At 42.5% G+C, this 25,920-nt stretch overlaps 1 protein-coding gene across 4 annotated transcripts in view; it reads left to right on the top strand.

Annotated features, from left to right (window-relative positions):
• Positions 1-25,631, top strand: part of LOC137344446 (metabotropic glutamate receptor 4-like) — a 922,939-nt gene extending 897,308 nt beyond the window's left edge. For all 4 annotated transcript variants that reach the window (XM_068007420.1, XM_068007417.1, XM_068007416.1 and 1 more), the window contains one exon: positions 25,042-25,631. In XM_068007420.1, coding sequence (XP_067863521.1) covers positions 25,042-25,091 — 50 coding nt within the window. In that variant the 3' untranslated portion in view covers positions 25,092-25,631. The remainder of the gene's footprint in view (positions 1-25,041) is intronic.
• The last annotated feature ends 289 nt before the right edge of the window (positions 25,632-25,920 follow it).

Here is a 25,920-nt window from a genome sequence, read left to right as displayed (position 1 = left end):
ACGGGGGCCACGCACGCAGCCCCGCACGTCGTCGGGGAACCCGGAAGTGGTTGGGATCGCGGCGCGACCTGGTCACGTGACCTCATATCGGGATTTTCGGGGCCCCCCCGCTGGAAACCCGCAGGAAACCCGACCCTAAAATCGAGCCCTCTGTCTTTCCTTCTCTATCCTTCTGTCACTGTTTCTCTATCAGGACATTCATGTGTTTTCTCTTATTAGCTTCATACAACACATCTTTTTCTTCTCTTTGATTTATTTTTACTTTATAATTAGTTCTGCTCAATTATTCTGCTTGGTTGGGATAATAAAGAGGCTTTGTTGTTCTGCAGAGTTTCATTTGTCCAAAAAACAATAATTCACAACTATGAAACTCTGTGAATAATGATCACAAATGAGAAGCGCTATTTAATAAATGGAGGCTGCACAGTAGGAGACAGCAAAACGGCATGTTTATTGAATTCAAGACTTACAAAGTAATTAGTTATAAAGGCATTCCTCTTTGTGTTCCATTGTCTATTCTGATTATACAGTATGCATATACAAATAAAACAATTATTTTTTTTAAATTTATATCCCTGGAAATTAGCCAACATATCCTTTAACACCTTACAAAGCATCTTCCCCGTGACTAACTTAAGTTCTCATAGACCTAAATATGTATGTAGTGTCTTTGATGGGGAGGAGGAAGAGGTCATCCGACAACTGTGCAAGCAGCTTTATATGATCCTGAAATGTTTTTAACACCAGTATAAGAAAACAAATATAGTATATCTGTGATAATAACTGAACTGCTCTTTCAGCTCCAGCCCCACATTTGAGTTTATCATAATGGGAATCAGCGATTTATGAAAATCAAATGATTGCATTTTTCCCAGGTGATGTCAATTTGAATAAAGAGGAAAACCTTCATAATTTGTTAGCTCTTCCTTATAAAGTATCCTCTGCATATATTATGCAAGAGCTTAATAGCATGAATTCAATTTATTTGGAAGCAGAATAAAAAGGAGTGACTTTTTTTTCTTATTAAAATCATGGTTTGAAATGGAACATTTATTGAAATATTGTTCAAGAAGGAGGAATTAAAATGAAGCAGTAAAGAAATAAAGTGTAATAGCTGGTATGGGGAGGGGTGGGGGGGTGGGAATGGACTGCTAGGTAGGCTTATTAGTGCCAAAGTAGAGGTGAAATTGATTGCAGCTCATGCATGAAATAGCAATTATAGCAATACAGTAACCATTGTGATAACAAATGTGATAAAAATTATATCAAGAAAATATTTTCAATCAGTTTCTAATCCCGCACACATTCTGAAGCGGATTTTTAAAAATTCGATCATGGGGTTTGGGCGTCACTGGCGAGGCCGGCATTTTATTGCCCATCCCTAAATGCCCTTGAGAAGGTGGTGGTGAGCTGCCTTCTTGAACCCCTGCAGTCCGTGTGGTGACGGTTCTCCCACACTGCTGTTAGGAAGGGAGTTCCAGGATTTTGACCCAGCGATGATGAAGGAACGGCGATATATTTCCAAGTCGGGATGGTGTGTGACTTGGAGGGGAACGTGCAGATGGTGTTGTTCCCATGTGCCTGCTGCTCTTGTCCTTCTAGGTGGTAGAGGTCGCGGGTTTGGGAGGTGCTGTCGAAGAAGCCTTGGCGAGTTGCTGCAGTGCATCCTGTGGATCGTACACATTGCAGCCACAGTGCGCCGGTGGTGAAGGGAGTGAATGTTTAGGGTGGTGGATGGGGTGCCAATCAAGCGGGCTGCTTTATCTTGGATGGTGTCGAGCTTCTTGAGTGTTGTTGGAGCTACACTCATCCAAGCAAGTGGAGAGTATTCCATCACACTCCTGACTTGTGCCTTGTAGATGGTGGAAAGGCTTTGGGGAGTCAGGAGGTGAGTCACTCGCTGCAGAATACCCAGCATCTGGCCTGCTCTTATAGCCACAGTATTTATATGGCTGGTCCAGTTAAGTTTCTGGTCAATGGTGACCCCTAGGATGTTGACGTTGGAGGATTCGGTGATGGTAATGCCATTGAATGTCAAGGGGAGGTGGTTAGACTTTCTCTTGTTGGAGATGGTCATTGCCTGGCACTTTTCTGGCGTGAATGTTACTTGCCACTTATGAGCCCAAGCCTGGATGTTGTCCAGGTCTTGCTGCATGCGGGCTCGGACTGCTTCATTATTTGAGGGGTTGCGAATGGAACTGAGCATTGTGCAATCATTAGCGAACATCCCCATTTCTGACCTTATGATGGAGGGAAGTTCATTGATGAAGCAGCTGAAGATGGTTGGGCCTAGGACACTGCCCTGAGGAACTCCTGCAGCAATGCTTTGGAGCTGAGATGATTGGCCTCCAACAACCACTACCATCTTCCTTTGTGCTAGGTATGACTCCAGGCACTGGAGAGTTTTGCCCCTGATTCCCATTGACTTCAATTTTACTAGGGCTCCTTGGTGCCACACTCGGTCAAATGCTGCCTTGATGTCAAGGGCAGTCACTCTCACCTCACCTCTGGAATTCAGCTCTTTTGTCCATGTTTGGACCAAGGCTGTAATGAGGTCTGGAGCCGAGTGGTCCTGGCAAAACCCAAACTGAGCATCGGTAAGCAGGTTATTGGTGAGTAAGTGCCGCTTGATAGCACTGTCGACGACACCTTCCATCACTTTGTTGATCATTGAGAGTAGACTGATGGGGCAGTAATTGGCCGGATTGGATTTGTCCTGCTTTTTGTGGACAGGACATACCTGGGCAATTTTCCACATTGTCTGGTAGATGCCAGTGTTGTAGCTGTTTTGGAACAGTTTGGCTAGAGGCGCAGCTAGTTCTGGAGCACAAGTCTTCAGCACTACAGCTGGGATGTTGTCAGGGCCCATACATAATAGGGAACTGTGTAAATGCCAATTCATTCCACAAGGCAGAAGACCTATAATCGTAGAATCATACAGCACAAAGGAGGCCATTCGGCCTATCATGCATATGCCGGCTCTTTGGAAGAGCTATTCAACTAGTCTCACTTCCCTGCTCTTCCCCATAGCCCTGCAAATGTTTTCTTTTCAAGTATTTATCCAATTCCCTTTTGAAAGTTACTATTGAATCTGCTTCCACCACCCTTTCAGGCAGTGCATTCCAGATCATAAGTAGCTGCATTAAAAAAAAATTCTCCTCATCTCCCCTCTGGTTCTTTTGCCAATTAACTTATATCTGTGTTCTTAAGTTTCTGACCTTCCTGCCAGTGGAAACAGTTTCTCCGTATCTGTATCAAAACCCCTCATAATTTTGAACACCTCTATCATATCCCACCGTAACCTTCTCTGCTCTAAAGAGAACAATCCCAACTTCTCTTGTCTCTCCGCATAACTGAAGTACCTCATCCCTGGGATCATTCTGGTAAATCTCCTCTGCAATCCTCCCCAAGACTTAATAAAATATAAGGGTTTTCCTACTTCCCAAATATTCTTGTTAATGAAAGCATAATTGATCTTTTTAAGAGAAAAATCAATGGCTTGCAGCAAAGTGCAAGAGTCCATTGTAGCCGAACTTCTTTTGAGAGGGGTGGCAGACAACCTATGCAGAGAGGATGGTATTTTTTTTTGATTTTGTGTTCGACCATGAACCTTTTTCACTTTTTTAATAATTTTCCTTGAAAGAGTAAATACACATATTTTGTAAATTTACTGTGCAGATTGTGACATGTTATTTCCAGTCATATACATTGGTACTTGTGGAGGAGTACATTGATGCATTGGGGTAGTTGCTTTGTGAACACACTGGAACAGTTTGGGGTTTGGGATAATCTGACAGCAGTCTCCGGAATCTGTTTGGTTTGGGGGTATCAAGGGCCCTACAAATGTGGCCTTTTTGACTGGGCATTATCTTTTTCGAAGTAGTAGGAGAGGGGGTTGTTAGTGTTTGACTCCACTCTGACTTTCTTGAGGGTGTGTGACCTGAGACAATTTGGGAGAGGCCTTGGTCGCGTGGGCTTCCAGGAGTGGTTTCCAGACTACCTGGTATTTCCTGAGATCTCGGCAGAGTTCATACTTTGCCCCCTCTAACAGATACAGATGTTTCACCCATATGTTTGCTGTGTACTCTGCCAGTGGCAGTTGAGCTAGTCTGCATATCGCAGGGGAATTCACTCACTGGCGGATAGGTGCAGCAGGAATAGGCTCGGATCTGCAGGGAGTGTAAGGCCTCTCATGCTGTATGTGCTCTTCTGGATTTCTGCCCAGAAGGACTGAATGAGGGTGCCCCTCTGATTGCAATGGCTCCAGTATTATCCCCCAAAGGAGAAGAATTTGTGAATCAGATGTGGGTTGTGCTAAGCTTGATGTATTATCTTGAACTGGCCCTTATATATTTTGCTGTAGGTGGTAATTACGAGGGTCTGCTCCACACTTCTCTCCATTCCACCCCTCCCTCACAGAGCTCTTTAAGGTTTTCTATGTTGTCTTTTGTCTGCGAGCATTTTTCAGAAAATGAAGGTACATTTCTAGAAGAGTTACATCATGTTGAAGTTTCTTGAGCATGGTTGGGTCTTGAAGGAGATGCTTCATTTAGAGGTAACAAAATAGGTCAAACTGTTTGAGGTGCAACCTGTTTGTCAGAAGTTATACTCTGGCATTTGCTGAAAAATGGTGATGTCAAGTTCAGAACCCAGTGAAGCAAATACATCTAGAAGATTGGGGAAAGGGGACGATACGGAATTTGCAAAGAGATGTAAACCTCCTTCCAGGGTGTTATTGGGTGTTTCTGGGCCCTCATTGGCCTTTACAGGTGGTCTATAAAGGGATGTCATGGTGCCATCCCCAGTCAAGATTTATAGGAGCAGGCAGATTCAAGCTTGGGCTGCCACATAGAAGTGCTCGAGATTCAGTGGGCTGAACCATGCTTCATGCTTGGGAAGCATGTGTTATCTGATAGCATCTGAAACAGGTAGAAGAGGCAGGGGGACCACATAAATTTTTATTATGTTAGCCCTTTCCAGGAGTGATAGGATCAGGTTGTTTCATCTGTACAGGTCAGCTGGTCAGAGTGCAGGCGACGGGGGGACCGGGGAGGGTGAGGATTTTTTTTCTACAGGCCAGAGAGTTTGGAGGTTACTGTTACCCTAGATCTTGACCATGCAAAGAAATAGGTCTGTGGGAGATGCCCTGCATGAGGGACTGCCTCTCTGTTTGTGAGAAGTTAAACAAATATCCCGAGAGTTGGCTAGATTCCTTGATTTTCTGGAAGATGCTGAGGAGTGATTTGTAGGGGTTAGTTACATAAAGTAGGACATCATTGACATACAGTGATATTTTGTTGTCTGGTAACTCTAGCTTCTACCCCATGGATATTTAGACTTATTCTGATGCTTGCTGCCAGGGCTGTAAGAGATAAGAAGATAAGGGGCTTACTTGTCTGGTTCCACATTGGAGGGAAAATTAAGGAGAGCTGAGGACATTGGTAGACACATTGGATCTGGAGTTGGAGTGTAGGATTTTAATCCATTTCTGGAATTCTTCACAGCATGTTCTTCCTCTGTTGAAATAGTCAAGTTCAACTCCATATTCTTTGTATTAAAACCACATGGATGTTTTTATTGATGTTTTCTGCACATGAACAAGCATGTGCCCTCTTGATAAAAGGCCAGAAGTTGGGGATCATTGTTGTTTCTGAGAACTTGGATTCCTCAGACAGGAAACTGATGTGCTTGATTTGGAGGTAGCTCAAGAAAGCACTTGTGCAGGACCTGGTGCTGACATGGAGGTCACTCTGATATATCACAAACCCCTGATGGAGAACGTTGCCTCAGGAGGCACAGAGTTGTTTCACGCTAGCTGCACCCTACTGCTTTCTGCAGCATCATCTTAAAGGGAACAGACTGAGTCATTAGTACGACCCAATAATTCACAATCTGTGTTTGATTTGGAAAGTTGATGTTCTCCCTCTAAGAGCAGCGAGCTGCTCATGTTACCTGCTTCACAAATTGGAAGATAGCATGGCCTAGAAACTCGGCCGTTTCGGGATTGATCCCTGCGCCTGAATGGTGAGTCATGAGGCGTACCCAATATTGGGCCTCATTACCATTGAGCCGGCGAGCTGCGGACAATAACAGGCCGTTCGTTGGTGAAGCAGGATGGAAGATTGGGCCATTGCGATGCCAGCAGCAGCCCTCAGGAAGTGATTTGCCAGGTCGGGAAGGGGGGCAACCGAGAAGTAGACGATCGGGTCGGGGGGTGACGGTGGACGGTGGATGGTGGACAGGGTAGTGGCGGCGTTCGTGGAGGGGGGTAAGCGGTGACCGGCAGCGGTCCGCGTTTTTTGAATGTGGGGTTGGGAGGAGCAGTCCTACTCCTCTTGGCTCCAAATTCAGGTAGGTATATTTTGAAATCTTGTTGCCTTTGGCCTGCTGTAGTCCCTTTAAGGACCACCTGTTAAACCGTTGTAGACCTGGTTTTCCTGAATGCAGCCAGCGTCGGGGGCAAACTAATCTTGCAGTGGTTGGGTCCCTTATTTACAAATGCAAAGGACCTAACTCCTCTTTCAGATGTGGGAACTGCACAGCGACTTTTTGGCCTTTACCAATATGGTGGACGGCACACCTCTTGCTCGTAATGAGCGTGTGCTTCCTGCCCACCATATTGGAAGCTTAGGAGGCTACTCAGCGCCTGAGAAACAGGCACTGCCTGACCGAATTTCTAGGCCCATGAATTTGGAACATACCAGATGGGGTGAATCTTCCTCCCACCTCCTCAAGAAGACTGCCTTCCACTGTCACCATATCAATGTAGATCGGTATATTGTTCAAAGCTGGTCAGAAGCTTTATTGTGTTACAGCCCTCATTAGTGTCACTACAGACACTTTATTGTCTTCTAAAACTGACATGAATAGACATTATTGTCAGGATTCATTCAGAAAGATTCATGAAATCAGCCACAGTTTTTATGTCTAGTCATGGCATGCACAATTCACTGATCCTTTAGAGACCACTTTTTTAAAAAAAATGTTACTTTCATTATGGTACCTTTACACTTATATCTGTGTCAGCACGGGACTAATTATAGCTTTTGAGAACAACGTTTGTAAGACCATAAGCTATCAGCTTGAAAAATGTGAATAATGTCATCGAAGCATTTAACCCGCACGACAATAACCTTGGTTTCAGAGCCTAATAGTGGAACAGATCAGTCAATAGATTATGAGGGTTAAGTTGGTTAACCCCCGAAACCGGGCACGGGTATCGCGATCTGCGATTAACCCGCCCCCTGGTGCTTCTGTTGCAGGCGGGATGAGGCATTTGTCCTGCCTCAACACTTACCTCAGCCAAGTGTTAAAAACTTGCGTTGACACGAAAATTCAAGGACATTCACACTTTCCACCAGCAGGGCGAGCCTGAATCTCTTAAAGGCAGGCTGTCTGACAGCTAGCCAAAATCTCTTAAAGGTAGCTGGTACCTGTTATTTGCCAAAAGTAAGGTACGAGTCTGCATGGAGTCTGAACGGAGATCAGACATCCCACAACAGTAAAACACAGATGCAGGTCCCGTCCCTATGTTTTCAAACTGTTGAGTTATGTTAAAACATTGAATAAAGGTTGCACACCACTAAATCCCACATCCTCCAATCTGCATGCCGGGCCTCACCAATCTGCCGGACCGAGTTTGTACCAGGCATTCGAGAGTACATACACCAAGGTTCTTTGCTGATGCACTAGAGGCCTTGGTGCAAGAGGTGGGCAGAAGGAGGGACATCCTATATCTGCGGGGGGTTGGGGGGGGGTGGGTGGCGATGTTAAGAAGCCCTCCAGACATATACTAAAAAGGCAATGGGAGACAGTAGGGAATGCAGTCAATGCCAGGCACATCACACCATGAACATGGATGCAGTGCAGGAAGAAGTTCAATACTTTGACATGAGTGGTCAAGGTGAGTGAGGTCAGCTGTCAAGTGGCGTCTCCTACCAACTGCACCATTCGCCTCATCCATTGCTCCACATACTACAGCCCCCATCACCCACATACCAACAAACTCTTTCCATCATAAGCAACTCTTCCAATCAGATCCTTCCTCTCACCCTTACACATTACCACTGTTTCAAGCTGCACACCTGCAACTCACAGGCCAAACACACTGTCAGCTATTCAACCATGACAGGTACATCACCCAAACACACGTCCCGCTTTCTTGCAGGAGAAGGTGGCGCATAACAGGAGGCAGCAAGTGACAGTGGCATGTAGCCCCTCGAGCCTGTTCCGCCATTCAATGAGATCATGGTCGATCTGTAACCTAACTCCATATACCCGCCTTCGCCCCATATCCCTTAATACCCTTGGTTCAGAGAAATCTATCAATCTCAGATTTAAAATTCATAATTAAGCTAGCATCAACTGCCAGTTGCAGAAAAGTGTTCCAAACTTCCACCACCCTTTGAGTGTAGAAGCATTTCCTAACTTCGCTCCTGCACATCCTGCTCTAAATGTTAGGTTATGTCCCCTCGTTCTAATATTTAAGTATTGGAGACCTCCAAAAACAGTTACAAATGCATCACCAGCCATAAGCAATAATCCAGCAACTAACCTGCAAATCCTGCATGATCCCTTTAAATAGCACTGGTGTGGGGTTCTCCAGGCACTCTAAGACATGTTTAGATGGTCGTGTTTAAGACAGTGCATTGAGTGGAGCGTTAAGTGCTAAAGTGGTGTCTATCACTTTAAATCAGCATTGCACACTGATTGAATGTATGTTCTCTCTACTTTACATGATGCTGGTGTTCGTTACTTGCACATGGGCTAAACCTTTTCACAAGATGGCGTCCGCGCACTTCACGCTAGAAGCGTGCGTGGGCATCCAAGATGCCATCTTGGATCTCCAGGAGGCCACGTAGCACCAAAACAACGGGCTCTACATGGCCCAATTTAGCGCCCGGATTCTTTGTTTTATATATAGGACTCAGCCTTTGGGAGATGCCAAGATTATAGGAACGGTTTGGGAAGAGCTCGATGATTAGTGGGGTTTGTTGCAGAAGACTTTGCATCAGGTTTTTCTATGTCTTGGCCACTTGTGTTGGGAGTCTACTATCTGATGAGTCAGTGGATGACTCCAGAAAAGAAGGAACAACAAAGGCAGTTTCAGTGAAGACATTGGGATAATACAATGCTTTCTTCTGCACCAATGTCTTCGGGTGTCACTGTTTGTTCCTGTTCTGTCCACTCATTGCTATTATATATGGTAATGAGCCAGATGGCTAACACGTGTCCAGTCCAGCCAAGGTCCTTTCCAACATGCCATCCCTGTGACAGGAAAAATACCAAGAAAGGAAATTGCACATTACTGTAAGAGTCTACGTTCCTGAGAATCTCTTGGCTGATATTCGTAGTTCCATTTCCACATCCTCAAGATGTGGTGTTTCTTCCTTGCATGCCTTTTCGGTTTCTGAGTCAGCATAGACGAGGTCCATAAAGCATCAATCCATATACAAGTAGCCTGGCCCTGAACTTGGGTTAATGTACTGGTCTTTTCTACCAAGAAGATCATCTGGTTTCTCACACATGCCATCAAGAAGGATAATGAGATTTTGGTCAACCATTGTGTTTGCATTGTGACTTTCTCAGTGCCCAGCTACGTTTATGGCCTTCTTTGAAGAACTGGTGACTAAGCAGTTCATTAATTGCTTGAGAAATGTGAAAATGAGCATCAGTTGTTTGGCCAGTTTCTGCTGGGAGAGATTATTGAATTCATGAGGCACTAATAAGACTAGAGGAAACACAGAAACAGCCACCAGTTTGATGGAGAGGTATTGCTAATGAACAGAAACATTTCGAAATGAACTCATTTCTAAAAGCACAAAATATGTCACTTATCTATTTCATGAATGAATAGTAAAGCTGGTCTGATTATTTATTTCCCTGACTCATTATAGTGACAAAACAAATGTGAATATGTTGCCAAATTCACTGTTTGATATTATCTGGAAGCAATCAGTCTTTTCACCATTTCAATTCCATACAAGTTGCACGGCCCGAAATTTCCTGAAGGTGCCTGATTTATGATAATAGAATGGGCAAAATAGTTTCAGCCTTGATGTTATCACAACTTGTGATAAATTCCATATGACATTGAAGTCTGACAAGATCTATCAAAGCAGCTGTCATAAATTGGGGATGGCTTATTGATTCAAATCATTGATATTTAGATATTCTGATTCCAAATCACATAGTAATATGAAGTAATTACAGCCACATTCGGTAGCAAATGCCCACCGTCTACTAAAATACTCCATTAAAAAAAAGTTTTCTTAATATTGATTTCCTGTTGAGGTCAATTCTGAACTTCACTTCAGTAGCAAGAAATTGGGCTTAAGATGTTTAGTTTCTTTTTTACAGTGCACCAAGACATCCCAAGATGCCGAAGTCAGTTCAGAAGGGACACAAGTTACTGTGTGATATAATTTATGTTATTTGATCAAAGTGATATTTGCATTATCACAGTTACTCAGTGTGAGCTTTGAAGGTTCACAGTAACGCGGTTTAAACTGACTGTGAATGTAAGACGATTACTGTTAAAAATTTTGGTTCTGTCTTAGACATTCACTCGGATTAACGTTGCCAATCTTTCCTGTAAGTGGGCCCATGTCCCTCATGATCAGGAGTTCATTTTAGCCATCCATTATCCAGATGTGTAATAACATAACCCCAGTGGAAGGAATGGGTAAGAATAGGACTGGATGTAGTGATCCTACACTTCTCTGATCTTCCGAAAGGCAGACTAATTAACACTTTAGCATTTGTGCTCCTTCTGGCCCCACACGACTCAATCCCCATGATGTCCAAACCTCCACGGTCCTCCTTCAAGATCACCTCCCCCCTATCTTAACCTGCTTGGGCTCCACGGTGGAACCACCGGATTTTCGGCCCCCTTCTATCGGCAAGCTGCTCCAAACGTGAGAGCACCTCACCAGTGGAATGGTACTGAGGCCTGACCATGAAAATTAGTAGGGGAGGGGGAGTTGCAGTACTGGGGGATGTAGGAAAGGAATTCCAGGGTGTGGAGCCTAGGTGTATGAAAGCCAAAGGAGAGCAAAGCAAGAAGGGATGCAGAAGAGGCCAGAGTCAGAAGAATGGAGAGTTTGGGGAAGGCTGTGGGGCTGCATGAGGTTACAGAGATATGGTTGGTGAAGCCATGGAGAAATTTAAATTTGAGGCACTGGGCGATTGGGAGCCATTGTAGTTAGCATGGAGGCCGCAAATAGAAGTTAGGTGATCAGATGTTAATGCTCCTTCAAACAGTTCTACCATGTTTGATTGCCTCAGAATGAAAGCATTATGCATTCTTCCCTGGACACATGCATTACTTTTTAGTGGTGGTTCCCTACTTTTGCACATTGATGAAGTAGCAGTCCTTCCTATTATGTATAAATTGATGCACATAACGATATCCTGCAACTGTGGAAATGATCAATCTGATAAAATTGTACCTGTCTGTACTGCTCGTAATGGTGATTCCTACCAAAGTGTGGGTGCTTGTGACACATAGCTCCCATTACATCCCTAATATAGCAATGGTTGGTATAATAACAGATTCCTGTGCCATCCCCTGTGGCATAAAGGTTAGGGACAGTGGCTGTTTTTTGTAGGCAAACAGGGCAGCCATTTTTGCAGGAAGCAAAATCCCACGCTTGGAAAATGAGATGAATGATCAGTTAATCTGTTTTTGTTTGGTGGTATTGGTTAAGGGAGGACCAGAATTGGTTAACCAGAATACCAGGAAAATTCCCTGTTCTTCTTTAAATAGGGCCTTGAGATCTTTAATGTCTACCTGTATTAGAGAGGGCCTCAATTTAACTTCCCATCCAAAGAATGACACCTCTGACCTCAGGGTCAAAAGCTGAATCCTCCTTTGCTGGAGTACAGACAATAACACTCAACAGAAATGTCTTTAAATTTGTGGACTTGCTGACCTAAAGAAATATCAGTTTCAGACATTTCAGTGAGTCACATTGTCACAGAGACAAATGGCCCTTTCTGATGCTGCAGTAGCACTGAATCTCCCTCCCCTCCAGAGCGGGACTGCCTAAACAAGGTACTAATGGTGAGGAGAGTCCACCATGACACTTAATGTAGCTGCATCAAGGAAAATTAGACTGGTTCACAGCAGAATTATACTGATGGGTGAAGTGCAGAATTGGTGCTATTTCAATAGTAAATCCACCACTAAAGAAAATCTAGCCCTCTATCTTCAGAAATGTTTAGACATATTTAATCACCACTTACCTTGTGAACAATAGTGACAATACTACCACGGTTGTATGCCTTAGTATTGAAGCTGAGGAGTCTATATATTTGCTGGAATAATCTATTCATTTGTGGCTTGAAGTCTTGAGACACCTATTACGATGCTGCACAGAATTTATGTTCTAGTCCATATCAGTTTATGTTGAAAAATCCGCTAGTATATGTCTCTGACAGATTAGTTGTTTCATTGTTATCCATGTTCTCTCAACTATACACTTTCACATGGACACATAGGCACAGTATGCATATAATTTCCTTCACTGAACCATCTTTTATCTTGCCTAGACTTATTGGTGTTGTGCAGCTTTCCTTAGCTAAAAGGACACAACTGTCAACAGTGATGTGCCTAGGCTTTGAAGACAGGAGGTATGCTTAATACAGGGTGAAACTGTCCATGTCATTTTTAAGGCATGCCATATAACAGTTTGGTAGAGAGCTGTCAAAATGTATCACAAGTGAAGCTAATGATTCAAGTAACAGACAGTATTCAAGAAACCAGAACTTGTGCCCTCAAAGTTATGAAGCGTGTACCTTGACATTGCTCTCTTACTTTACTTTCTCTATTTTATTCGATTCCTTTAAGAAATGTTCATTTCCACACCATCTCTTATAAGTGAGCATGTGCCAGTGAGGGTGCAGTTCAGAATACACAAACTGATTGTGGAGCTAATTCATTAAAAAACTAAGTCTTTCCAATTTCTGCCCTTTTTTCTTTCCTATTTTCTCCCCCTTTTCTTCTTTCATCTCCTACTGCCTTTTTGTACATTGCCCAGGAAGCCATTCTTCATGTGGATAATGAGTATTGAAAGGTATTTGATCTTGGAAGCTCCACAGTCAAACTCAACCCTGCCCTTGCTCAATATCCTCACACATGAGCTTTACCAGCAGGGCATCAGGATTGGCAACCGTGGTCAGACTTTTCCTCACCAGGCCTAGGTAAACAAGAATAAAAACAGAAAATGCTGGAAATGCTCAGCAAGTTAGGCAGCATTTGTGGAGAAAGAAACAGAGTTAACATTTCAAGTTGAAGACCTTTCATCAGAACTGGGGAAACAGGCTTAGGTTTTCCTCAACCTACTCTAGAAGGGTTAGGAATTCTGAGCTGGGAATACGATTTGAAGCAAATATGATTATGGTAAAGTCCTTTTAATATTTTTGTCATCTATTTTATATTCCGTCTGTTCCTGATATTAAAATAACAACCCCGTCAGTTATTGGGTATTGCCATTGGTGTATAGATTTGTATTGGGGCAGTAACGCAAAACTGGCGATTGCGAATTGGCAGCCCGGTTTGCACTCCACCCAATGCTCTTTTCCATTGTGGAACAGGCTGCCGATTCACTACCGCCCATTTTGCGTTATCACTCAAGCTGAATTTATATCCCGAAAGAACAAATGATTGTCATAATTGTTGCACTTCCAGTAACTTCCCATTTCGTAATACACGCAAGCCCTTTTTGGCCATTGCCAGGGGTATTAAGCCTAAACCAATGGATCAATAAAAAGTAATCACTTTTTTAATTGCATTCACTGGCAAGGCACCCTCAGCTCACACTTTCTGCTTAAACTCATTAAAATGCAGTTTATGACATAATTCAAAATAAAGCATCGGACATTACTATACACACGAATGATGAGTTCCTAAAACTATTTAGATGGACAATGTGACTATCTGTACATTGTGGCTTTAATGGAGCGAATTTGCACTATTGTGCATCAGAAGTGACATGGATCAAAACCCCTAAACTATGTAATTTGCACAATAATGCAAATTTGCTCCTTTAAAGCCATACTCTGCAAACAGTACGCAGAGGGTCATTAAAATGCAGATTACATTACATGTGAAACATAATTTTCTGCTGGGAAATACAAAAATAGATTTTCTACAAGGACTGGGAACATATTGAAATCTCAGTCTATGATCATAACCACCATTTTTAAACCATACTTGTTTAGCCCACATTTTGGTAAAAGCATTGTTCTCTAACTTTAAAAACAAAAACCAAGATCTATCATCTTGTGTTGGGTTTGTAACTCAGTATATATAAGTTCATAAGCATGACTGAATGTCTGAATTGGATATTGGGTTTAGTGTGAAGATTTACCAGAAAGTACTGAGTAAGTAATTTACCTTACAGACATTGTTGGTGAATTGCAGACAAAAATGCAGATGGATCTGCCAGTTTTTATTTTTGGTGGATTATCTGATCTTGATTTGCCTCTAAATACTGTCTGAATATTTCAACAAGGTTCATTTATCACTCACACTTAAATATCTAGAGCTCCACGTAACCAGCAATCTACTTTTAAATCGTCCGTCAGTGTTGCAACCATTTTAATTACTGGTTCAGTGAATAAAATAAATACATTGGATCATGTAACGGAGTACACTTGTCAGTTGCATAAATTTCACATTAAATGTCAAATGGGCAAAACATCAGAATTGGAGAAAAGAATAGCAAAAGGGGGAAGGAAAGAGAAACAGCAGAGGAAAAATTGAAAAGGAGCAGGCTACAGTTTGAGCATGTATATTACTGACCAAACCAGGCGTTAGAGAGTTAGGGGGTGAATTGGACATGAGCGGGAATGAAAAACAGGCGGTATTGCATCTGTCGCCTGTTTTATGCTCCGCCTGATATTCACTTTCATTGACTTCAATGGCATTGAATAACAGGTGTGTGGTATAACTGTCGCCCAATGCAATTCCGATTGTTTTATGTCCCTGCTCATGTCCAATTTCTCCCCCTTAGTATCAATCATATGATATAGAAGTAAAGATTTATATATCGTATATATCTCCTGTTTATAGTTTGAAATCCATGTTTATGTGATGGATGATGTAAAGGTTTGATTTTAATGTGAACTCTACAACAATACAGGACTTGTACACCATAGAAGTCAAACCTGCAACATGATGATTTTCTTGACCTCTCCACACTTTCAAAATAATTCCTAAGATCCGCCTCCAATTTACAGCTGCAGATGGGGATATTTTATTTAATTGAAAATTAAGGGTAATACATCTGTTATGCACTCACACAGAAAAAGCCTTGTCACTGCTAACTGCATCCTGAACTGTAATGGACTAAAACTCTCCCCACAACAAACATGTGAGTGGAACATTTGTGGAACATTTCCCAGGTGGAAAGGGTAAAGAAAGAATTTGCATTTTTATGGTGCCTTTCACACCTGCAGGATGTCCCAAAGTGATTCAAAGCCAATGAATTACTTTGAAGTGTAGTTACTTTTACTATGTAGGCAAACGCAGCAGCCAATTTTTGCGCACAGCAAGATCCCAAGAACAGCAAAATGATCAGCCAAACTAATTTTGATGGTGTTGCTTTAGAATAAATGTTGACCAAGGCAAACACCCCTGCTGTTCTTCAAACAGTGGCATGGAATTATTTACATCCAGGGCCCCAGTTTAACATCTCATCTGAAAAAACAGCACCTCTGATAATGCAGCACTCTCTCTTCACGGCATTGAAGTGTCAACTTAGATTTTGTGCTCACATTTCTGACTCAGAAGCAATAATATTACCAACTGAGCCAAACTTAGAATTAATATATGGTTAATACAGGGACTCTACCTGGATTTCAGGATATATAAAGTGTGGGATCCATTGTTAGGAGGCCACATGACGAAAGCACTTTTCACACAGGCCCAGATCCCACTACCCATTAAGTCTGAATGGAGCAGCAAGTTAACAATCATGGTCCTCAAAGGGCAATGCACAAAGTGTACAAGGCCCAAAAGAATATATGCAGGACCGTTTTATCCCCATGACTTGGCCAAATGACTATTATCAGATTATCTTGACCGCCAAGCAATTCACTGTTCCTAATATGTGCACAGCAGATCAATAACCCAGCTGTATCATTTGACTTCACATGATGCATATAACTACTCATTGCTTAAGGAAAATTATAATATACGAAAAGTAAAAAAAAAAGAGGTGTTACTCGGGATAATAACAATATTCCTTAAAAATGAAGAAATGGGAAAAAACTGAATGTTAGAGCCACAAAATTATCTTTAGTACTTGTAAGAACACTGGCATATTTATTATTGAATAATCTTAGGAATATGTGTGCAATAAAAGTCAGGTCTGGATATGACTACGGGCTGAATTTTCAGTCTTTCAGCCCTTTTGCCCAGTGGAAACAGGACGGTAGTGCGCTGAAAATGATTAGCAATGACCTTCCACCTTGTTGCTGCCATCACTGTGGCCGTGGGATGTTCACTGGAGCCTGGGCGGCTGGAGCGGTTCCTGGAGTTAGGCAGTCGGCCCATTTGATCTGGGAATCGAGGTCCTATGACTTCTACAGGACCTCTGTAGGCAGAGAGGTATGTATCTAACTTTAGCCAAAGGCTATTAGGAGAACTGGAACTTAGATTAGTGACTGACCTTTGGAAATACTAGACTGATTCTAGCTGTTATTCCACTGGTAGTTGAGAAGCGTACCTTTCAAAGTACAGGAGGTAGAAATTATACCTTTATTAAGTACAAACTGATCAACGTGTTCCTAACTTCTTATGTGAAACCAGATTGTGCAGATCTTGATTAAATGTCTCTAAATGACAAGGTGAGGTTGATGGCGGAATAGCCTTTTCTTATTGTTATCTTGTTATAGGCCTTACAGCTTTGTTGGGGGGGGGACAATACCACAAACCCTGCAGATGATCAATATCATTTTGTATGCTCGCTAAAAAATAGATGGGTATTGGATTTGTCTTAGTGGATATAGAAATAATTAAATAATAATACTAGACGAATGAAAAATACACTGGTTAAGTACCTTTCAAACTCATATGTCAGCTAATGGTTCAAAATTACATCCAAATATCAGGATTTGATTTTCCAGTTAGTTGAACTGCCAACCTTTTGTAAAGAGGTGTAATTGTACCAGTCAGGAAGCTGTAGTGTCCATGAATAATGTGACTGTTCACTCTCATTTCACCATTTCTGCTTTGTATTTTCTGAGGCTTGGTAAAAGGTCATGCTGCACATTTGTTTTTCATCTCTGTCCATCACTAACTCCACAGCCTTCTTGAATAGTGCTAACCAAAGAGACTTGGTTAGCACTTCACTCACTGCGAGATATAAATTATTTATGAGGGGAAAACAACACACATTACTTTCACTAGTGATGTTTTATATTTCTCAGTACTAAATTCCCCATGACTTTGCAGAATATATACACTTCCTTTTTCATCACCTAGCATCTATGAGAATATTAAAGAATGTTTTGTTCAAGCATGTTATTAGCTTTACTGCTGAATTTTTAATTACAATTTGATTTCATTAAAGAGAAGCTAAATAAACTTCAAAGATAATGGGTTCAATTTTCAAAGTAAGAAACAGCAGGTTTGGGGGCGTGGGGAGCATTGAAAATTGTCACCATTTCAGACCCGCCTCCAACCCACCTAATTCCGTTTTTCACCGGGGCAGGCGACCAATCTGCTCCCAAGAGGCGGGTCGGGCCTTAAAACCTTTCAAAGCGTCTTCAAGCCTCCATTTTTCCCGAATTCCTGATTTCAACCCCGGGGGGCCAGGATTCCCAGACCTTCTGTTTTACGCCTCGTGAAAGGAGGCGAGAAGGCCCAGACTAACAGGTAGGTGCCTAGAAAGGCACAGCTTGTGGGCCTAGAGGAGCAGGAGTGCTTCCCCCAGGCCCCAACAAGTCTTACTGCACCGACCCCCCCCAACAATCGCAGGCACTCGACCCCCAATCGTAGACGCCCCCCCATCACGGACGCCCAACCCCCGATCGCGAACCCCCCCCACCCCGACCGCGGACCTCCCTCCGCCTCCCCCCGATCGTGCACACCCGACCCCCGACCCCCGACCCCGGACACCCGACCAGCGACCCTGGACACCTGAACCCCAACCCCAATCCTCCCCCTGAGCCTGATCCTCCCCCTCCCGACCCCGATCCTCCCCCTCCCAACCCCAACCCCTTTCCCGATCCTCCCCCCCACTCCAATCTTCCGACCCCCAATGATCGCGGACCTCTGCGATGACCCCCGATCCCGATATCTCCCCTCCGTGACTGACCTCCGATCCCGTCTCCCATGACTCATGACCCCTTTGCCAACCTATGCCCACCCGTGCCAAACTATGTCTGCACATGCCCTAAGTGCCCACCCATACAAACAAAGACTTACCTGCAGATGTCCTCTCCCTGGCTGGTCTCCCGTCCGACTCAGACGAGCCTGTCAATCAGCCGGTCAGTTGGACGGGAAACCGACAAAAAAAATAAAAGACGTCCTTACGTCAGGACGTCCGGGAAACCCGTACTCGTGGGTTTCCTGACCTCAACTTGACCCTCCTGCCCCTTTCCCAGCTCGGTTTTAAAATTGAGCCCAATGTCATAGAATCATCGAATCTTACAGCACAGAAGGCGGCAATTCGGCTCAATTAGTCCCACTCCCCTGTTCTTCCCCATAGCCCTGCAAATTTTTCCTTTTCAAGTATAATTTCAATTCCCTTTCGGAAGTCACTATTGAATCTGCTTCCACCACCCTTTCAGGCAGTGCATTCCAGATCATAACAACGCACTGCGTGAAAAAAATTTCTCCTTCTCATCCCTCTGATTCTTTTGCAAATTATCTTAAATCTGTGTCCTCTGGTTACAAACCCACTCACCAGTGGAAACAGTTTAGCTGTATTTACTCTATCAAAACCACTCATAATTTTGAGCACCTCTATTAAATCTCCCCTTAACCTTCTCTGCTCTAAGGAGAACAACCCCAGCTTCTCGAGTCTCTCCACATAACTGAAGTCCCTCATCCCTGCTACCATTCTAGTAAATCTCCTCTGCATTCTCTCCAAGGCCTTGACTTCCTTTCCAAAGTATAGTGTCAAGGATTGGACTCAATACTCTAACAGAGACCTAACCAGTGGTTCATAAAGGTTTAGCATAACTTCCTTGCTTTTGTAATTTATGCCTCTATTGATAAAGCCAAGGATCCCATATGCTTTTTTAAGAGTTTTATGAACTGATCCTTCCACTTTCAAAGATTTATATATGTGAACCCCCTGGTCTCTCTGCTCCTGTACCATTGTGTCATTTAATGTATATTGCCTCTCCTCATTCTTCTTCCAAAAATGCATCACTTCACACTTCTCTGTATTAAATTTCACCTGCCATGTGTCTGCCCATTTCACCAGTCTGTCTATTATGTTCCTTACTTTTTACTACATTTCCAAGTTTTGTGTCATCTGCAAACTTTGAAATTGATAGTTAAAGTGAGTAATACCCAAGTCCAGGTCATTAATATATATCAAAAAGAGCAGTGATCCTAATACTGATTCTTGGCGAACATGACTGTATACTTCCCTCCATTCTGAAAAACAACTGTTCACCATGACTCCCTGCTTTCTGTCATAGAAATAGAAAATGGTGGAAATACTCGACAAGTCAGGCAGCATCTGTGGAGAAAGAGTTAACATTTCAGGTTGATGACACTCCGTCAAATCTGGAAGAAGTTGAAGATGTCTGTTATCCAATTTTGTATCCATGCTACCACTGGCCCTTTAATCCCATGGACTTCAATTTTGCTAACATGTCTATTATGTGGCACTTTATCAAATACCTTTTGAAAGTCCATATACACAAAATCTACTGCACTACCTTCATCAACCCACTCCGTTACTTCATCGAAGAAATCAAACAAGTTTGTCAGACATCACTTGCTTTTAACAAATCCGTGTTGGCTGTCATTAATTAACACATGTCTTTCCAAGTAAAATTAAAGTCATTGCTTTAATTACACTACTCACACTACTTTCAATTTAATTGCTGTGACTGTTTCTCAGAGGTTTTCTCTCCTTTGTCAGAGCAATAAGTAGTCACGAATTTAGGCTATACGGGTTCTGATAACACATCAATTCCTGTTATAAACCAAAAGTAACTTGTTAGTTCATTCAGTTCAGAGCGTATACACCCAATGGTGCTTAGGCTTATTTTCACAGCTGGTCAATTCATTTGACAACATGGAATTACTCACTTTAACTATCAATTTACAAATCTGGAATTCTTTAAATAAATAACCAGTGCATACAGTCCAAAGAACTTTCAGAATCTGCAGATCTGCAATCTGAATAATATGAAGAAATAAGTCTTTACATCTATGAGCTCTTGTCTGGGGACCGAACCAAACAAATGGAGGAGCACATATCAGTCTGTAACAGGATCAAACAAGTCTACTTAAAGCCTTGCATGGTATTCTAAAACTATCACATGCCATGTAAGAAAAATCTCCTTATTCCAGCAGATTGCTGGAGATTATAAGGACTCATTGCAGGTTTTTGGTCCTGGCTTTACCAACCAATTTCTGGAAAACAGATAATGACTATTGTCAATCATTGTACAGAGATAGCACTGCCTCATAGCTCATTACACCGCTTATTGAGGCTAAAGAAATCTCCAACAGTTGGGCTCTGGTGAGATCACTTGGACCCTGATGCGAATTTAACCCTGGGCCATGCGACCGTCACTGAGTGCCCAATGCCTCTGGGAGAACTACGTTGGATCAATCCAGGGCCAGAAGAAGCTTAGCAAGGTCAGCTTTAAAAATTTGAATTGGTTTCCTTATGGGCCAGGAGGAGCAGGAAACGTTGGGCCTCTCTTGTACGAGCTCCTCACCCCACCCCACCACCACTGATGACTTACCTTAATGCCGGGGACCGGTCTCTCTGATTCCCGGTGGCGGTCACCAGCAGCCCGAAATCCCAGTACCGTCTGATTCTGTCATTTGGTTCAGCCTACACATGCCGTACTTATGCCCACAGTTAAAATTGGGGCTTTAGTGTACCAGACATGTAAGGTCATCCGACAGGTATTACGAATAAAATTAGAAAATGCTGGAACCACTCAGGAGGTCAGGCAGCAAGTGTGGAGAGAGAAAATCATAGGGTTAATGTTTCAGGTCGATTACCTTTCTGTATTAGTTACAGCTTGGCTCTGCCTCCTTTACTTATGCCATTCTATGGTCACTCCCCCAATTCAATAGATGACTGACTCTACATTATCAGGCAAGAGCTAAAAATGGCCTCTATAGTCCCACTTGTGTGGCAGACAGGTTTTGAATTGGCTCAGATCCAGCAGTTTGACTCCTGTCTACCATTAAAAATACTCATTTGCAAGTTTACATTGAGGAGTCAACAAGTTTCATTTAAGTAGCTGGTCTCAACACCAGGCCAGCATAGAGTGCACCCAGTAGCAACTGCCATATCTCCATCTAAAAAAAAATGACCAACCATATGCCTACTCTTCCTCCCCTCCCAGCATCAGCTGCTGCTTCTAATCCCCGAAAGGGAAAGATGAAAGAAACTGAAGAATCTGTATATGTATGCACAAATATTTAAAGAACGAGAGAACTTGCTTTTATGTAGCGCCGTTCATATCCTCAGGACATCCCGAAGTGCTTTACAGCCAAAAAATTTTTTTTTGAAGTGTAGTGATTGTTGTACTGTAGGGAAATGTGGCAACCAATTTGCACACAGCAAGGTCCCACAAACAGCAATGAGATAAATGACCAGATAATCTGTTGGTGGTGCTGTTGGATGAGGGACAAAACACCAGGACACTGAGGAAACTCCCCTCCTCTTCTTCGAAATAGTGCCACGGAATCTATTGCATCGACCTGAGAGAGCAGATGAGACCTCGATTTAATGCCTCATCCTAAAGAGAGTGCAGCATTCCCTCCATACTGCACTGAAGTGTTAGCTTACTTTATGTGCTGATGACTCTGGAGTGGGGCTTGAATTCACAACCTTCTGACTTAAAAGCAAGACTGCTGACATCTAGGGGTAAATTTAAACTGGGAGCCGGGAAGAGGGCAGGAAGGTGGAGTTCCTGATATGAAACTCGGAAGTACGGGTTTCCTGGACGTCCTTACGATTTTGACGTAAGGACGCGTTTCATTTTTTTTTGTAGGTTTCCCGCCCGACAGACCAGCCAGATTGACAGGCTGGCCAACAGTCGGACGGGAGAACAGCCAGGGAGCGGTGCCAGCAGGTAAGTCGTCAATGGGAGGTTCGGTCATGGGGGGTGGTGGGGGTCGGGGTAGGGGGTCGTGGGGGGATTGGGGGTCATGGGGGGGGGTCGGTCATCAAGGGGCGTCATCGGGGGGGGGGGGGGGTCGGTCATTGGGTGGAGTCATCGGGGTCTGAGGTCGTGGAGGAGTCGGACATCGGGAGGGTTGTGGGGGGAGGGTCGGAGATCGTGTGGGAGGTCGAAGATCGTGGGGGGGGGTGGGGTGGGTTGTTCGATCGCGTTTGTGGGATCGTGGCAGGTAGGCTTGTCGGGCCAGGAGGAAGCACTCCTGCTCCTCCTGGCTCACAAGCAGTGCAATAAAGTCACTTACCTGTTGATCCGGGCATTCTTGCCTCCTCTTAGGTGGCGTGAAGCAGATGGCCCAGGAATCCTGACCCCCCAGGAGGTAAAAATTAAGAATGTGTCAAAATGGAGGCCCGCAGCCTCCTTAAAAGATTTCACCGATCAACCCACCTCCTGAGAGTGGATTGGTCGCCCGCCTCTGTGAAAACCGGAAGTGGGCGGGTTGGGGTCGGGTTTTAGTTTTTTACAATTTTTACTTTCCCACCTGCCCCAACCCGCCCACTCGTGGGGTTAAAATTTATTCTCTAGGCTGGTTTTGCAAGGTCATGCTACCAAAGGGGACTCTTGCCCATTAGCCACACATATCAGGAAATCATAAGTGTGCTGCACATGAGTTTCTTCCATTAAAATCAATGGGCAGAAAGTTGTGGGCATTGCACCTGCAATCTCCCTATCTGTGTAGCTGGTAGGTGAGAATACAACTCTTAAATGGGTCAGTTTCTGGCAAGAATGCGAAGAAATAGTACAGACAGAATACACTCTTTTCCCTTTTAAGATTAAGTGTTGAACTGCACTTGTAAAGAGCGATGCCTCTGAATATTGGCTACAAAGATGCGTCAGGGTGCACGGTTTGGTAAAAGTATAGGGGAAATGTGGAAAATCAGCAATACCTATTGAAAGTCATGTAACCAGGAATCATTACAGAACTGGAAGTGGAGCAGTCACAAGAAAAATTCATATATTAATTTTGGTTGATTCTTATTGTCTATAGTGGTGGATCACTAAGGCCTTTGATGATTTTCAACGGCTGATTCCTGGAAATAACAGTCTGTAAATTTACAATGTGGACTCTGGATAGTTATTATTAGATGAGGAGAAAAGGCAGGAAGTGAGGGGTTCAGATGATATCCTAAACCCTAAGAGTGGGTCTAGATCAGTTTTGTTCATCAGTTGAACTTCATTATTATACTACTGTCCCAAGCTTGAATGCTAATATTTTTTATGTTTTCTATATTTGCAGTTTAAGTTTTTTATATTTTCTGTTAAAAATCTTTCTCTGCACGAGCCCGGGGCTAGGAAACCAGTGGCAGAAGTCACAATATGTAAGATCATGTAAGATCTCTTTGGTTATTGGGCAATAAAAGGAAAGAGCTCACAGGACATCATAGGAATTTTCTGGGTGGTGATTACAGTAGAATCATTCGCAATCTTTCAACGTTATACCCATTATGAAGGAAATTTGATAAAGGTTATTTAAAACGAGTAATGTGCACAATAAAAAGAATAATTCATTTTGAACAAATTAAAATTGCTTTCATTGTGTGGTTTTCCAAATGGTACATTGTTGGTGTCATGGAGCAGTCAATTCCACTTAACTATATATCTGCTGAGTGCCTATCTAATTCAGCTGTATAGCTTTATAGAAGCCAAAGTCTTCCCATTAATTTCTATGGCAACCTCTTCCATTAAGTGTATAATTATTACAAGGTTTACTTCTGTATATTGAATTGTAACCCACACTTAAATAGTACATTTATGCTTGCCTGTCCTCACCATATCTGTTAACTATACTATGAAATGGGTCAATTTTAATTCATTATTATTCTCTTAAAAATTGCAGTTTAGATGTTGAAAATGCCTTTCATCAGTGACCTTAACTGTCCTATTGTTGTTGCTATAAGTTGTATATTTCTGTGTGCCGTTTCTACTAAAACATCATTTACACCTATTGTACATGTCTCAATATTATATTCTTATGCACTTATCTAGAGTATAAGAAAACTAACTATACACAGCTGGGACACTCCATACCCAAAGTTTATGCTCCCCTACCTTCCCATGGTGGTGTCATTTTAGGCAAATGGATATATTACAGTAATAAGGGAGACCTCCCAGTCTGAATTTCAATTCTATTAAAGCATGCTGATTTTTTGCTTAACAATTTTATATAAATTGTGCCTCTTTGTTACATTCTTCACACATACTGTCCAAATTTCAATGCACTGCTTTATGGCACCCTGGTGCATTTTATTCAAATTTAAATGTAGAAATTTATCAGTGAAAAAATTAAGACTTGGTCAAAATTAAAATAATTAGTCATAAAATAACAATACACCCTCAGTTTAACCTCAGCATAAATATTGTAGCGAAACTAAATCCCAAGCATTTCATAGGCTTTCATTAAGTATGTTATCTCACAGGGAACATTAAAGAATTAGCTAATTTAAATCAAATTACATGGCGGGGAAGTACAGTAGCTTGAGACTTTGCTAACGGTTCAAACAGCATAAATACACAGTTTTCCTTTGTGCATGTGAGATGATTTCAAAATCCTGCATGAGTAACGCAAGTCAGAATGATGCTGCCAATTTCAGTTTTAATTATTAAGACATTAATGTGTTATTGGTGTTTATTTGTCCCCTACAGCATTAGCTACCAAGCAAACATATGTCAGCTACAGTAATCATGCGATCTAAGTGAACATGATGCTCCTTGAGGATCTTTCAAGATTTGGAAGTGAAGAATAACTTGAAAGACAGACTTTTCATTAGTCTGGACGTCCACCTACAGATGCAAGGGCAGTTGCAGAGGTCCTAGAAGACCGATAGTAAAAGGATGGTATCCAAGCTTAACATTCATTAGGAGACCCAAAACATCAAGATGACAAACTGCACGGAAGGAGGATGACAATTCCTGAATCGTCTGATTCTTTGATGATTTGTCAACAAAATTAAGTCCCTTTAAATCTTGTGAAGTTGTCTGTGATTGTGTCAGAGTTGTTTTTATTTCTATTGATTTTGAACTTACTCTATGTGTTGCAAAATAAAATATGTCTAAGTGCTCACCAAATAGATGGCAAGTTAATGTATGTGACAAACTGACTGGAAAAAAAATGTCTGCTTTATGTCCTGACCAATCAAAAGTACAGTGCCTGGTTGTTTATGAATACTTAATGGAAAGTGTAGAGCATGTTCATTTTTATACAAAAAAATTTCTAATAAAATAGTGTTTTGCAACTGTGTGGAACTTTCTTTCAATGAAGATAATCCTGTAAGTGAATTGTTTGATAGGAGGTGTATTTTGCACAATGGGATAGTTTTCTCTTTCAATTTTTCATCCTCCGTTGGTGGCCTGTCTGCTACAGACTCCTGTTTAAGGAGGATTAATGAAGAATTCTAAGAACACATTAACTCCCCGGCATATTAAGAACTGCTTCAACATCTCATCATCATTCTGTCCCCCGTCATTTGTACAATCATTTCAACCTCACAAAGAAGTCATGCTTACTTTATTATATTGTCACCT

The sequence above is a fragment of the Heptranchias perlo genome, chromosome 27, assembly GCF_035084215.1.
Source record: "Heptranchias perlo isolate sHepPer1 chromosome 27, sHepPer1.hap1, whole genome shotgun sequence".
Taxonomy (NCBI): domain Eukaryota; kingdom Metazoa; phylum Chordata; class Chondrichthyes; order Hexanchiformes; family Hexanchidae; genus Heptranchias; species Heptranchias perlo.
Note: the sequence above shows the minus strand (reverse complement) of the source record. Positions and strands in the feature narration are given on the sequence as shown.